At 39.8% G+C, this 15,680-nt stretch overlaps 1 protein-coding gene across 1 annotated transcript; it reads right to left on the reverse strand.

The window, feature by feature from the left end:
- Nucleotides 1-2,530: 2,530 nt before the first annotated feature.
- Nucleotides 2,531-10,872, reverse strand: CDR2 (cerebellar degeneration related protein 2; the record flags this gene model as incomplete). Its single annotated transcript, XM_010168170.1, has 4 exons — nucleotides 2,531-3,643; nucleotides 4,829-4,993; nucleotides 5,254-5,402; nucleotides 10,760-10,872. Coding segments are annotated over 4 exons (1,295 nt in total), but the record flags the coding sequence as incomplete, so codon positions are not given.
- Between the last annotated feature and the right edge of the window lie 4,808 nt (nucleotides 10,873-15,680).

Below are 15,680 nucleotides of genomic sequence, written 5' to 3' on the forward strand. Positions count from 1 at the left end.
TTGTGTTACAGATTTATCATTGAGGCTTAACTGCAGTATCTGCTGTGTGTGCTGTAGAACATGGCTACGCTCATGTTCCTGTTCTTTGCTCTAATTTCCATCACATGAGAAGCTCAAGATTCTATTGATTTCAGCTACTTACGCTCAGAAGAGGCCAAGTTGAGCTGTTGACTAAAACAAGCAGATTAAGGTAGTTAATCCAGATAAGACTGGCTAAGCATATTGTTACCATACTTATGGCATTTCACAGTTCTGTGGAAAATACCTATTTACAAACTGCTAGAACTCTACTTTAATTAATACTCCAGCATCACTCAATTAACTACGTGTGACTGGGAGGTGTTTTAAGTTCAGGCAGCTTTTGCAGCCCTTGTCTTGGTCTGTTAGATGCACCCATGGCTGACATGTCCCTAGTACCACCCTGTTGCCACAGCATTACCTATGGTGGCTTCTATAAAGCTTCTCCCTGGGAAAGCCCCAGTCTGAGAGGAGTTGTGAAAGAAGAACCCAGCCTTGGAGGTTTTTATTGCACAATATGTACAGTTAAGTGTTAAAGTACAGTACAGCCAGAGCTTAGCAATGGCACAGGTAGTGGAGGGGAAGTTACGTTACAGAAGACTGAAATAGTTCTGTGGAAATCCAAGAACATTTATGATACTTTTATAGCATAAAAATTGTATATAGGAAAGTGCTGCAAATTACCCAACAGTAATAACCCACTGAAGATCAACTATTTAACCATCTGAACTTTTGTATGTCTTCTGCTCCACCAGGTGTGGATCCCCCTTCCCCTGAAGGGGTGAGGAACACTAGTAGTAAATCCCTTGTGACTAACAGTATGATGCCTTTCTCGTTTAAGGTTGCTGCTTTCCAGTCTGGGAACTGGGGCAGACCCCCACGTAATGACATCCAAGTGCTGGAGAAACAGTGACAATACAGTTAACCTGATGGCAGAACAGCGGCTTTTCTGCCTTTCCCCCCCTCAGCCCTCCTCCTTTTTGAACAGTACTGACAAACATCACAACAATGAGGAGAAACTACTTCGTCTCCTCTGGATTTCTATCCTAGACAGGCCTATCCTGTTCCATGTAGCATAACCTTTTTAAAATACAAATTTAATGGGAACTCCATCTGAGCTATGTCAGAAAGATGGCAAGACAAGATAATGCAGGCACCATCTGTACTGGATTTTCTGTTTCCTGATTGGCACAGATGGGCATAATTACTAGTTACACATGTAGCTTGACTGCATTATTTATTTGCTTAGAAAAATACTCACAAGATTCAGATTCTGATTTTTTAAAATTATTTTTCAGAATGCAATACATCTTTTAGAGAAATTCCCACAATATGAATTCTTGCTTCTGCAACTGAAGGACAGCTCTACACAGGCGTAACAGGGTACAACATAAGACAGAACTGCCACAGCAGCAGTTCAGCTAAAGCTGAGAAACTGTCACTGCTCTGTGTGGACGGTTTGGTGTATTGCAGCAACTCAGGCAGCACCTTGGTTCCCAAAACAGCTGAGCAAATTAAAGCCATGAGACTCTTTAAAAGGAGAAGGATGTCACCTTTCATTGTGCCTTTCCCCCTCTCTTCATCTCTTAGCCTTTGTTTTCTTCATACTTTGAAGCAATTTTAAAGAACATACTTCTACATGTTCATTGTTTTTCAGAATTTGAATACATATGAATTATTATTAGGGAGTCGAGAAGGAGGAAGAACAAGAGCGTGGTCCCCTGGTGTCAGTAGGATGTGTTCTGGCAGTGTTGTGTCCACCCTCCTGCCCCCCAGGCAGCATGGACTAGGTCCACAGAAGCTGACAGTGGAAGCAACAGACAAAACAGTACAATAAGGTTTTACCTGGCCTGCCTCCTTCAAGCACTTGGAGTTTGTGGTATGTAAGATTAAAAGCTATTCCACTATGTCAGTGCTACTACTAACATTAAATAGCTAAATTGCAACTTTCTATCTTACCAAATACACATAAAAATGTACTTTGCAGACATTCCACCAAAGAACAGTAGGTCCCAAATAACATACATTATCGATTCACAGTATCTTGCCTCAAGACAAAGTGCCCTACATAAAAAACCATACCTAGAAAGCCACGCAAACTTTACATCAAATCCTTTTCTTAGTAGGAAGACAGAATTTAGTGCATGTGAAAACATGGTATTAGCTTAAACCAAGCACAGTGCAGGTCACTGTGCCAGCTCTCCACCTCCCTGCCAAAGCAAGTTCAGCCAGACTGCCAACTTCATTCTCAAGAACCAAGGAGAGGATCACGACACTGGTCAGGGGCTTTGTTTTTGTCAGTTTTCTACATAAGACAGTTGCAGCCTTACCTGCGAACCACAGGAAAGCCTGAGTCTGGTTCCTTGGGAGAAGCACAGTACAGATTTCTTAGATCTGTTATTTTTGAAGTGGACTACGGAAACTAGTGTCAGTTACTGCTCTGGCCAGAGATTAAGTGTAGTATGAAGTAGTTGTGTAGTATTAAGCTATGATGTTTGTTTGCTTTACAAGCACTAGTTTGTGTGACAGTGCTAAACAACATTAAATCTATTGCTACACAGGTACAGGGAAACTAGCTGTTAACTAACGAGCTTGTTAACTACAGGTCTACTAAGCCAATTCAAAACATTCATTTTGAGTGCTCAAGAAATACATTGGTGTAAGGGGTTGTCAGACATCTGTATAAAGTTTTTTTTCTCCCCTTCTTGACTAACAGATTAGTCATCAACAGAAAATGGGCCATCAGTGTGTCTAATGTTAAGGCTGAGAGGAGAGGGACTTGTACTTAGCTCTGTGTTCATCTATTTCTTCCTTTGTTTTTCTGATACAGCTAAAAATTTCCTTGAAGAGTGCTTTATATTCAGGAAGAGCATTTGTGGGAGAGTCACTTAGCTCCACATTTGTGAATTCTTGATTGCTAGCTGAAAGATCATACTGGCTATTCCCCACATTTAGGTCTTTGGAATACTGCTTCAGTGTTTGTACCGCCTTGTGTTTCAGAGAATCTTCATCCATTTGACACTTCTTCAAAAGTTCCTCATACTTCACTTTCAGAGCATTATACTGAGCATCAACTTCATTAAGTACCGAGATTCCTCGCTGCTTCACGGCTTCAGCTCTCCTAATACACGTTTCTTCATGGCCCCTCAGAATGTCTCCCCCTGCAGCACTGCTCAGGAAGGTTTCACTGCTGCTCCGTCTCAGCGCCTTCTTCTCAAGCTCCGATGCAGTCAGAAGTCCATCATCTGCCAGGTTCTGACCAAGCTCCCTTTCTAAAGATTCCTTGAATGAAATGAAAAAGGATTCTGGCACCAATTTCTCTGCATTATGGAATGTGTTTTCAGACTGAAGTATTTGTCGCATTTCAGCTACTTCCACTTCCAGCTCCTCTGCACGAGCCCGATACAAGTCTATATCAACAAGCCTTTGTTCAAGGTCACAATTTTCTTTTACCATGAGACTATATTCCTCTTCCATTGTTACCCTCTTCTCTTTTTCTAGGCTAAGTTGGGCTTGCAGAACTGTAACTGCCTTTTTTAAGTTCTCATTTTCTTCTTCTACAGGACTTAGCTGACTATCCATCGAAGTAATCTTTTCTGCAAACACATGATCATAAACAAAATACCTGCAGAAACAAAAATAAGTATTATAAAATGTAGAAATTACAGCTGACCACACCTAAACAGATTTAAACTGTGCGCTAACACACCTCAGAGTATACATAGCAGTCATTTTACTAACCTATCAGTCCATTTAATAACCAGAGAAGAGTTTGTAAATACTTACATGCCATCAAATCAAGTCTCCCAGCTCCAGCAGCATAGCAGCTCGTTAACAGTTTCAAGTTACAGACAAACTTAGTGAATAACCAGACCTACAATTTAAGTTTAAATAAACACAGTCTCCACATATCATGCAATACTTTCTCAGATTTTTTTCTGCAGCACTCCACTCTTGTAATTTTTATCACTACTGATTGTGGAAGGAAGCCTCAAAATTGACGGGGCAGTTCCACAGGCTGGTATTTCCACAAGCCCTTGGCAGTTTCAAGGAATCCACTATCTTTTGAATTGTCAAGAAATAACTTATTTGTGGATGTATGGATTTATTCTATGGTCCTATCTCTATGTAGTGCTGAAGCTCAGACACAAAAGCCTGTTCTGCCTGTCTGTGGAGGTGCTTCACTTACAAAATTACCTTCTAGGACTGAAGCTAGTCTGAGCTTTTACCCTCGGTGATTGTCCTCATGGGCACACTAATGCAGTTCAGCTGGGTTAAACTGCTCTAGATTGAAAAAGCAGCCCAGAGCTCCATGCACCACTTCACCAGCTTAAGCTTCATTTGAACCAGCTTATGTTCAGGAAAGCTATTGCAGGAATCCTGCCTTCCTTGAAAAGAAGATATCCACAGACATGCAGGAAAGGGTAAGTTATGGAAAATATTTTGCATTGAGGATGTTTTTCAGATTATCTCTGTGTGTGCTTTTATCTGACTGAAAAAAAAAGTAGGGTGCAAGTCACTGTAAGCTTTCTAGGCTACAGTTTGATGTGGCTGGAGGCTTTAGGAGAGAACCTTTCCAGACAGAAAGTGGGACCTGCAGTTCCTCTCAGACACAGAGTAGTACAGTCTAGTAGCATGCCTGAAGCAGTGGCAACACCACGCAGTGCAGGACTGTGCAGATATTTTGCTAGTTGTGAACTTTAGATGTTTTTCTGCTAGCTTGCTTGACATCTGCGCTTGTCTCAGTTTTTAAAGCTTTGCTTAAAATAATTTCAGCATTCTCTTTGCTATGTAAGGTAAAAAGTCTTACTGGCGAAGGTCATACAGCTCCTTCAAACATGAGAAACTATGCATTGATCTTGGCTGGTCAGATCTCTCATGGCTCTTCCGGCCTCGTCCAGACTTTTTCAATTCTTCTACTTGTTGCTGCAGGTCATCTATGTGTGTTTGCAGATTTTCAATAGTCTCTGTCAGGCTAAAAGGTGAAGGATTGTTGTTAAAACTTTTGAGTGTTTAGACAAGGACATGGGAATTTCTCATCCCCTCATCTTGTAGCTTCTTCTGAAGGCTGCTTTTTGGCCCCAGAAGACCTTTAAATAAAGCCACCCTTTGAATTTAAAAGCATTGTATAACACCACTAGACAGAGACAGCGCCCAATAACTACACTTGGACTGCTCTGTTCCATACGATCAACTGGGGCAGGGAGAGAAGGGGATGTAGTGTAAGTTTGTTACCTTAATATCTTTTGTTGTGAAGCTCTACTCTCTGCAACTAGTTTTTGATTAGTGTCTTCAAGTTCTCTTGCTGTCACATCCAGCTGTTCGTAGACTTTGGCATGCTGATCATTCATCTGCCGCAAGAGCTCCACTTGCTTGGTGAGGTACTGCAAGACAGTGTCACTGTTACTGGTTTATACTTGAAGCACAAAGACAGGGCTCCTGTTCTGCGTGTGTATTCACGTTCCTGGAGAAACTGCTAAGTTCCAGAAATGTAATTCCAGTGGTTGCTTTGCTAAGCGCTCAGTTGAAGAGGTGCTGTCAGTAACTCAGCTGGGCAGCCTGCCTTTGTCACGCAGGTCAGTCCAGGCTGATCAACCTGCCTTTTATCCAGAGGAGTTGGGTTTGGTGGTGCAAGCTACATTCATCTATCCTTGCTGCAGCGAGGCTTTGGCCAGTACCCAAACCTTCTGTATTGGGTTTGTCTGTACTGCAGTCGTCACTAATACAGCCACAAAGCCAAACTTCAACACAGCCCTTAGCTATCCACTGAGTCCTTCTAAAAGTTGCAGTGGGTTCCAACATAAGTTTTCTAACAGTGTTGACCCAGCATTTATCTTAGCATTAAAACTGAAATACTGGGTGGCACCACCCACCCATAATTAAATTTATTTTCAGCTGACCTAAGTTCTTCCAGTCTGAAGCAGCATTAGGCTCAGCAGAACAGAATTTAGGTTGTGGTCACACCTAAGACAGTATATGGGCTACCATGTGTCAGGAAGTATAATCAAATTATTTAATTCAATCTTAATTACCCACAGGGAGCTATTCCAGTTACTGTAATTACAAATAAAGGTCTGCTTTTGTTAAAAAAATAAAACTCCACATGAAGTATTCTCATTTTAATCCTCTTTAGTTTTACAATTAATAACATAGACTGATAAGTTTCTTGAATAACGTCGCAAAGCTTGGAATTCTCAGTCTAAGAACAGTTAACAATCACCTCAGGCTCATAATGCAAGTGTCTTCTATTGTCCCACCCAGGATAGGACCAATCCGATTCTAGAAGTCCACACAAAAGTCTGCATCAGGCAGACTTGAACAAAAAAACCCCTAACCCTTTAAATCTGCAATGTTTTGTTCTTGCATAGAATTTATTTCTTGCAGTATATTCTGTATTACTACATGACATTAACTGAGAAGTAGACTTCAAGTAGGAACACCCAGCAGACTTCTAGACAGAATTACTTCTCTCTAACCTAGGTCCGTCACGTATTTAAAACTTCTAATATTCTACTTAACCTTTTACCTCATTTTAGGCAACTGAAGAACAGTAAGTTCATTAGGACTAGTAACTGCTACATACAGACCTGTAGAAGATCAACATGATAGCAGTTGGCTAGATCCTTCTGTAGCCTGTGCACGCGTGAGAGGATTTACACAAAAATAGTACATGGATTAGCAGCAGAATCTCAATGTGACCCATTTCAGATTAACTTTCACTGGTTATTCTCAGAAGGAGCTGGAGATCTTCAGATTTTCTTCAGCAATACAAGTGTGGCTGAGCACAGAAACCAAGGCTTTGGTGCCAGAATTAGATGTTACCACTTACTGCAATGGGATTTTGCAGAAGTTGTAGATTAATGGAAGAGGTGAAACACCATTTTCTCCACCTTGCATCTCCAGTATCTTCAGTACTGGGGTCAAGTTGGCCTGGTACAACCAGGCCACCAAAACAAAGTATAGATGTGGTAATAAATACTTTAGAAGTTCACATTTATTCCACCTCCCCTGCAGCTGAGCACTTAACATAAATCAGCAGTTGAGACTTCCTACATTCTACCACATGATTAAAAGGAGAATGTCAGTATTTCTGAGGTCGGAGTGCTGAGAATAGATTCAGACAGAAATAAAGTTGCTCTTTCAATCCAGCATTTATTACATCTACAATGATTAGTTAGTGGCACACGTGTCAGCACAGAGGTCAGATATAATGATCCAAGGCTGTAAAATACTTAATATGTTAGCGTTTAATATATTACATGTAATCTTAATAATCCTAAAGTCTTTGACCCTCCCTTTTCAGTGCAGACAAGGCAGTACTGTATTTCAGAATGATTTCTTAGCCAGTTCTAGACTTTGCTACCCATAAGATGTGAATTAATGGGAAAAACCCCCAAAGATTTACAATTATATAAGGCACTGAAAAAGCTAGTAAGAAACACAGCAGAGTAGCTTCAGGAAGAGCTGAAAGGTCACCTCTAGGTTACAGAGACAAGCACTTGAAAATTAGGAAAAGTCAAGCCTAGAGACTGGTGTGCTGCTTGCACGTGTACCCTGTGCAGCGGGGTATCCTGCGTTCCCACAACACACAAATGCAGGTATGAAAATAACTGACTGAACTGCTTTTACCAGCTGAAGAGTACTGCACCTTGCACATGCTAACTTCACTCCCATTTGTTTCTGTGAGCTCCTGTAACAATCCCTTGTGCCAGTAAACTAATACATTCAGCTCCTCCATCTTCAGCTTCTCTCTGGGTATTTGAAGAAGGGGTTCATTTGACTTTCTCTTTTCTACCAGAAACCCAGATGCAAGAGAGATTTCTTTGGAGAAATAAATGTTTTGAGTTGCTAAGCTTTTAAGCTCCACTGGCAAAAGACATAAGATTAAGACAGGTGGTGGAACAGAGAAGACAGCATGTTGTTACAGAAGGTCTGAATACAGTCTATAGGTTCTTTGACTCAAGACAGTCAGGGCCAATAAAGGTGCTGGCACTACTTGTATGTCAGAAGCATCACAAAAACTGCTCCCACCTCTCTCCCCCTCCTCTTGGAGGGAGCTAATAGGACGACCCAATATACACTCCTACCCATGTTGGGGGAGAGAAGCAAAGAGAAGAAACAGGCATCAGATAAAGCCTTCAAAATGCAGTATTGCACAAGTATTGATTTGGGTTTTTGACTGGCTAAGCAAAGCAAGATATTGGGAGAATAAATTAGTCTGTCACTGTCTGAGGTTGTCTGAACATACAAGTACTTGACCCTGCAACACACCAACTATAGATCACTGCTGGAAGGACACTTCTGACTGCTTTCTGGTGCTGAAGCTCTCTTACAGAGTCAATAAACACTAACCCACCAAAAAACACTTAAGCAAATAAACCAGCTTAAACCAACAGGATATTTCATCCTTAGTGGCACCAGGCTATTTCTATAAGTGAATGCTGCTTAGCAAGAATGTATTTTTCATATTTCAAGATGGTGTTAAAATACAACTGCTTATTAAGTAGCTCCATGCAATGAGCCAGGTTAGTTCTCTATCAGAAAGTTATGCTGTGCTATTTCAAAAGGTGTGTTGTAACTGTGTTAAACACTTCCTTAAACGTGGTTGTTCATGCTGGTGTTGAACCTGAAGTAGAACAGTATTTGTAAAGCACCTCGAAGTGTTTGTCCTCCCTAGATCTTAAGAATTAATCTTTTTCTAAGAACCATTCATGGCAATGAGTTATTTTAAGTCTCTGCATAAGTAAATACATTTTTTGTAATGCTGTGGCACTAATATAAATATCAGCCATTCCAACCATCGTATCACAGAATGAACAGGATAACGAAGATAACTTTTATCACATAAAAGAGGGAAGAGCCCAAGTATGAAACAGAAGTACCTTACAAAAACCCCCTGCACCTACAAGCTGTGCATCGCCTGATAAAAATGCTGCATTTGTGTTAACGTGAATACTTTAGAGACACCTATATATCTGTAAGTGTTAAGCTTACGATTCTTTTAAGTTACCTGTTACCACTACAGTGATAAATGTTTTAAATCCTGAGTTGCAGCTGTACAAAATCCACACGCCATCCGTAACTGCAAAGTAGGGTGCACAGAGGATCTCAGATGTTGTAAAAATCTGGTGTATAGCAGTCACAGCCTGTTCCCTGTGCTGCGTACCACAACCAAGCTGAAACGCTGACATTCCCAATATCTTGGCAAGTACTAAATATTTAATAATTTAATTATTAGAGACCATGCACTGCCCTCTAATAGCTGAAAAAAAAAAAAAATCATTATGCTGACAAACACTAGGTCTGCAAGAACACAAGCAATATTTAAAAAAAAAAAATTGCAAAAATATGGCCAGGTTTTTCCACCAAGTAACACAAAGATGAGTGGTTTTGAAAGGGTGGTTATGATTCCCCACCCCTGGAAAATACAGAACAATATATTCACTATGTCCTGTATTTAAGTATTATTTAAGAGTTTAATTTTGCCTTTTTTTTTTTAATTGAAACAGACTTTAGCTTCCTTTAGTAGAAGTACATATCTTCAGATTTTACTTAAATTTCTCTCCTGCACTTACCAGCATTTAAATTTCAGTGCAATGACCACTAACATTTACATATAATAATTTAAATTATTAAATTATTCATAATATAATTTAATCTCATTTTACCTGGCAAGATCAGCAAAGTTTAGCAATAAAATAACTGAACTTATGTGCAAAAAGAAAAGCAGCAGTCATTTGTCATTAAACAAGCCAAATCCAACATGAAGTTTAATGGCACAAAGCTTCTGTTAATCAAACAGTTCTAACTATGATCAAGCTTATACAGGTTCTCAGATTCTCAAAGTAGCAGAAGTACTTTAAGATTGTTCAGTATTTTTCTTTAAAGTGTCCATTAGATGTCAGGTTCTCCTCCCCCTCCACCCTGCCCTGGTGAGGCCGCATCTGGAATACTGTGTCCAGTTCTGGGCCCCACAGTTCAAGAAGGACAGGGAACTGCTTGAGAGAGTCCAGCACAGAGCCACCAAGATGATGAAGGGAGTGGAGCATCTCCCTTATGAGGAAAGGCTGAGGGAGCTGGGGCTCTTTAGCTTGGAGAAGAGGAGACTGAGGGGTGACCTCATTAATGTTTATAAATATGTAAAGGGCGAATGTCAGGAGGATGGAGTCAGGCTCTTCTCAGTGATGCCCAATGGTAGGCCAAGGGGCAACAAATGAAAGAACAAACAGCCCTACAATCTCATATAAAAACTAGAAATTAATACAAACAAGTTTTACACCAACATGTGCCACGAACAGAGGTCACATCAGCGCACCGCTCTCCCTGTTCCCAAGCAGGGCAGGAGATCACCTCCTCCCCGAGTCAGCAATTTCAGTGCCAAGTCTGCAAAAATGCAATGGACTTCATGGCTCAAACCAGGGCAAGGCAGAACATCCCCTAGGCTTGCACAAGCACAAGCTGGAACACAGGAGGTTCCACTTAAACTTGAGAAGAAACTTCTTTACAGTGAGGGTGACAGAGCACTGGGACAGGCTGCCCAGGGAGGCTGTGGAGTCTCCTTCTCTGGAGACATTCAAGACCCGCCTGGACACCTTTTCCTGTGTGATCTCATCTAGGCGTTCCTGCTCTGGCAGGGGGATTGGACTAGAGGATCTTTTGAGGTCCCTTCCAATCCCTGACATTCTGTGATTAAGTGCTATTGTGTCGCACTTAATAACACTTGGATCTCTTAAGTATTTACCTCTATCTCCTGCAGTTGCTCTTGATTTGTTGCATACATTTGCTGTAAAGATTCTTCTAGTTCAGTGTTACGGTCCAGTAGTGTCTTCCCAAGCTCAGCAGCAAGGTGAAGATCTAAACAAAGAAACCATGTTTGCACGTAAGTTATAGAGTCAATAATATAATCTAATTTTAAAGCATTTTAATCAAATACTTGAGATGGTTTTTTATTGCTGTTATAACTGCTCTAAGTTATTGCCAGTACCCAAAAAGAAAGTCAGCTTAAGTAGAACATTCATATACCATCTATAATGCAAGTCTAAGTCTAGTAGATACTCATTTCATGAAGCCTCCTTAGTTCCTCCTTTGGTCCTTCAGCCACAGCTCAAGACACATCCAGCCATCTTCTCTACACTCACAATATCTGCCTGTTATTGCACCAACATTTCTAACCCAAGGTGTCTATCAGCTACACTGCACCATGTTTACAGCACTCATATTTTAGAGGAATGAGCATAAAAGACGTTGTAAATGTTCATCAGGCTGGACCCAGGCGACAGCTGACTGCACTCTTAGTGACTTTGCTGTTCTTCCCCATTACCCCTTCACCAAGGGCTCAGGTCATGCAGGATCACAGTGCTTATTGAAAGTTTCAGATGCTTTTTATGGTGAAACAATAATATCAAAAGACATAAAACTGATAAAGAAATTTAGCTATTCTGCTTTTCAGTCTCATAAACCTAGGAGACAAGAATTGTTTTATGTGCTCCAAAACACCATTTTATATGTCATTTGTTCTCAGGCACTTAATCTCAATTTCACTTCAGTAATCTTCAGTCACCTCCAGGGTGCAGTGACTGTAGTTGTTTCAAATTAAGAAATAAGTCATCTGAACACTCAGTTCCTTTCTAGAGGGAAGCTTGATATTTGTTCAACAGCATCAGTAGTAATAGATATTCTATATTATTGTGCTTAAAGACACACGTAATTTAAAAGCTAACATAATGCGACAAAGAAATAAATCTTGGTGCTATTGCTGAAATTGTAATTACTCTGTACAGGGTATTACATGTTAAGAATCAAACAGATTTCTAAACATCTCTAATTTTCCACCTCCTTCCCATCACCTGGACCATGACCAGGTTGTCTCCTGCATGTGTGCAATACAATCTTGCTAGTTTTCACATCCCTAATGGGAAAGAGACAGAAGAAAAGTCAAGAAAAACTTAGATTCACTTCAAGACAACTTAAATGGATAGACAAGAGACACATATTGCATCATCAGTAGTTGCAGTTCGACAATAAAACACATTCCGTTTTGTTTGATTAAGATGCCCTTGTTTTAATGTGTTATCTTACCTCTTTCCTGCCCTTTCCCAGTTATCTTATCAGCTAGCCATTGTAACAGATAGAACGCTGTTCCCAGACTGCTTGCTGCTAACCTTCAGTTTGGCAGCCTGTCCACAGCGATTACTCTATCTACGTACATAAGCCAAAGACCAAATTCAGACTTACGAGGACAAGTGAGTAGGAGCATTTGTCTATTAAGTTGTAGATGTCCAATTCTGGCAAAACAGCAGCTGGGGTATTCTTTATGCATTCTTTACAGCTACAGTGCATTGTTTCTGACCTTAAGATCAGATTCTTAGAATAAATGCCACAAAAATTATTTAAAACAAATCACACTGCGTGGGAATTCTTCACAGTTTCAGAAGATGCATGAGTAGGAGCCACGTGGCATACTGATCTGTACTTGGGAGTTTATCCTCACATCACTTTTTCATTATAACACCACTTGTTAAGAAACACAACCTATTCAAGAGCTGGGGTTTAAAGCATTTGGATAAGGAAACCTGAAGACATCCTGGTTAAGTTTTTCCCATTTTTAAATGGAGATTGTACATTGTTTACCCATGGACAGAGTAACTCGCAGTCAAACACCAAGCTGCCTGTTCTGTCACATCACAGAACACTGTGGTCTTCAAATCCAGTGAAGCCATCATCCTATATAAAATGGAGCCCCGACCCACAACTTCTCATGCTACACAAATCTGTATTAGGAGCCACAAACTTTAAAGGTAGTAAAAAAATACTGGCATCATTCAAGGCAAAGACTAAATAGTCCTTTTTTTTTATTTTAATAGAGTAGAATAAGAGCTTTAGAGAGGATTTAGGATTATGTTAAAGACGTAATGCATAATGGAATTACTTGCTGCCATTTCCCTTCCCAAAGTGAGAGTTTGTTTGGATGTTTAAGTACATTTAGCAGTTGATAGTTTCATTCTTAAATGCCACCTCATCTACTAAATCAAGTAGCACATACCACACAGTATTTTGAATACAAAATTAATAACAGAATTCACGTCATTATACTTACACACTCATTCTGTTCATTAGAATGGCAGAAGCACAAATGAGTTACTATGAGAGAAGCATGCTATTCTGGAGTTAAGTTAATTTGCTTCTGAGAAGGAGAAAACAAGTGGAAGAGCTCAGGAACATGCAATAAAACTAATTCCTACCCCTAGAGAAAGCAAGGACTGAAACAATTTCACCTCTTCTAAGATTAAGAATTTGCTTTGCATCTGTTTTTCTACATTGTTAAGTATCTGTAAACCCTATAAAGAGCAAATTTCAAGAGTGAGATGTCCAATATACGTGTTCTCCAGATACAGAAGGAAAACAGCTAATTTACATTTCTTAGTAACTGTACAATACTAGAAGCACACTGCATTTTCTGTTATAAATTTATGGCAAGTGACAGCTCAGTCCTGCTACAGACATTTTTTCCGTTCCACCATTAAGATGGAAGCAGAGAGGTTTTTAATAATGCAAACTGCATAGTGCAGATCTTAAGATCTTCTTTTTAGTAAATCTGATCAGCTGTACTGGTGTTTAACAGCTCCATCAGAAATCTCTAAACCAAAACAAGATTTCAGTGATTTCTGTGATGTTCAACAGCCCTCACGTGCCAGCACTTCTCCACAATCTTTTTTGACAGCATTACTGTAATTGAGAAAAAGATAAAAACAATACCAATGCTTCTCTTCTAGTTCTTCATAACTACCTAACAAAACGATTCAGAGAATTTTCAACCTAAAAATAAACCTGTTCTTTTCAACAGCAAGAGGCATTAGTAGTGCAGAATAAGTAAGAAAGCCTGGTTGAAGTTTACTTAACTGTAAAATTAAATGCTTATTTTTTACATTCAAAAAACCTATTTCATGTTCAGATTGCTCTGTTCTGTTAAAGTGAATAACAGCAAGATGTAAAAAGATCAGTCATGTTAAATAATTCTTTTTCAAAGGTCAGCATATTGCAGCACAACATGAAGGCTGCAGAAGGAAGGATGGCTGTTCCCATCCTTAAAGGAATTCCATGAGCATTCTGTTTTCATGAACAGCATGCCAGAAAAGCCCACCTCCACTGTCAGGGCAAAAGCTTTTGCTGCATACAAAGACTGTCAAAGTTTTTACAAAACCCTACCCTAGTTTTAAGTTTCAAAGACTGGCTGACAAGGACTACAAGCTTGTTTCAGGCTGCTTCCTAATATTTTACAACCTAGGTTTTCTCATAAACCTGTGCCTCAGTTTTTAAATGTGCACTGATTTGTTTGGGTTGTGAAAAGTTTCAAGAGACCTTGAAAAGCAATCTTACTACTCTGTTTACATAACTGGTATTGCTTATTCCAAGGAGAAGGAAGAGTATCTTTCAGACTCCAGGAATAAAGTGTAACATTAAAAAAAAAAAACCCAAACCCCAAACATAAAACAACCACAAACCACACCATTCTTGTAAGGAATTACCTCTTTGCATTTCAACTTGCCCATCAGCTTATTTTCCTCCTTTCCCTTTTGGCAAGGCTATCAGTCACTTCCGTTTAGGCTTGTAAAGAGATAATCCCCAGAAACAGATTGTTCAAATGTGGAGAGAGCATTAAGCAACCCTCAAAATGCACAAACCTCTAGAATAGAATACTTTTTCTTAAAAGCTCACAGCAGAGACCCAAATGGTGATTATTTCACACATTTTAACTAAAAAATGAAATTAAAGAGATATCAATAAGGCAAGAAGTCAGTTGCTATACATTGTGAAGTCTCTTTGTAAGTCTTCTACTCCATAAACACTGACCTAGTAAAAACATTGCTAAATCATGTCTTCAAGTTTTCAACTCCGTTCTGTTTGACAGCAAACTATGGTTTCAAGATCTTACTTAAATTGTTTGGTTTATATCCTAGAGCCATGAAAACATCTATTTCAAGCAAAGAGTACCTAAATACAGCTTTCAAACAGTTAGCTATTTTATAGTCAGAGCTTACAATCAGAGACCTATTCCTGTCTCCAAAAAAGTTCCTGCTGTCAGATGGCTGATCTCAGTGTGAAAACAGCTTAGCTGGGAAGAGCTTTCAAAAGTATCTTTCTTTATGGTTCACGGTGCAGTAGCACCTACCAATCCCAAGTATTACTGAACTGCAGTGTTACAGCCAAAAGCAGAAAGGGGGGGAGCAGGTTTGCAGGAAGCCACTTCTCAGCTTCCAGCTGGCTTTTTAAAATGCACTCAGGATTCATAACAAAAAGTAGAACTAAGTAAATACCAGTCGTAAACGCCGCTAAGCTCTTAAGAAAATTGCACATTCTTTCCATATCGTGTCTGTAGAAGATTTCTGGTCCAATTATACTTTGTGTATTCCTGCGATTCCTTCCTCATCTGTGAGATGAGCACAACGTTTACCTCCTGCCTGTAGTGTTTCAGACACATTGCTGTGTGTACAGGAGCTAGATACGTATAATTGTGATGCGAAGGGGAGTTATTCGTATATTTTAAGCAGCAAACTTATTAAGTTTTTAATAACGGACCTGCAACTAATCGATCACAGCAACATTTACAACTTCATCGACTGGAAGCTCTTACAAAAAGGCTTAACGGGGCACAATAAAGCAAC

This window comes from Antrostomus carolinensis, unplaced genomic scaffold (assembly GCF_000700745.2).
Source record: "Antrostomus carolinensis isolate BGI_N321 unplaced genomic scaffold, ASM70074v2 scaffold23725, whole genome shotgun sequence".
NCBI classification, from domain to species: domain Eukaryota; kingdom Metazoa; phylum Chordata; class Aves; order Caprimulgiformes; family Caprimulgidae; genus Antrostomus; species Antrostomus carolinensis.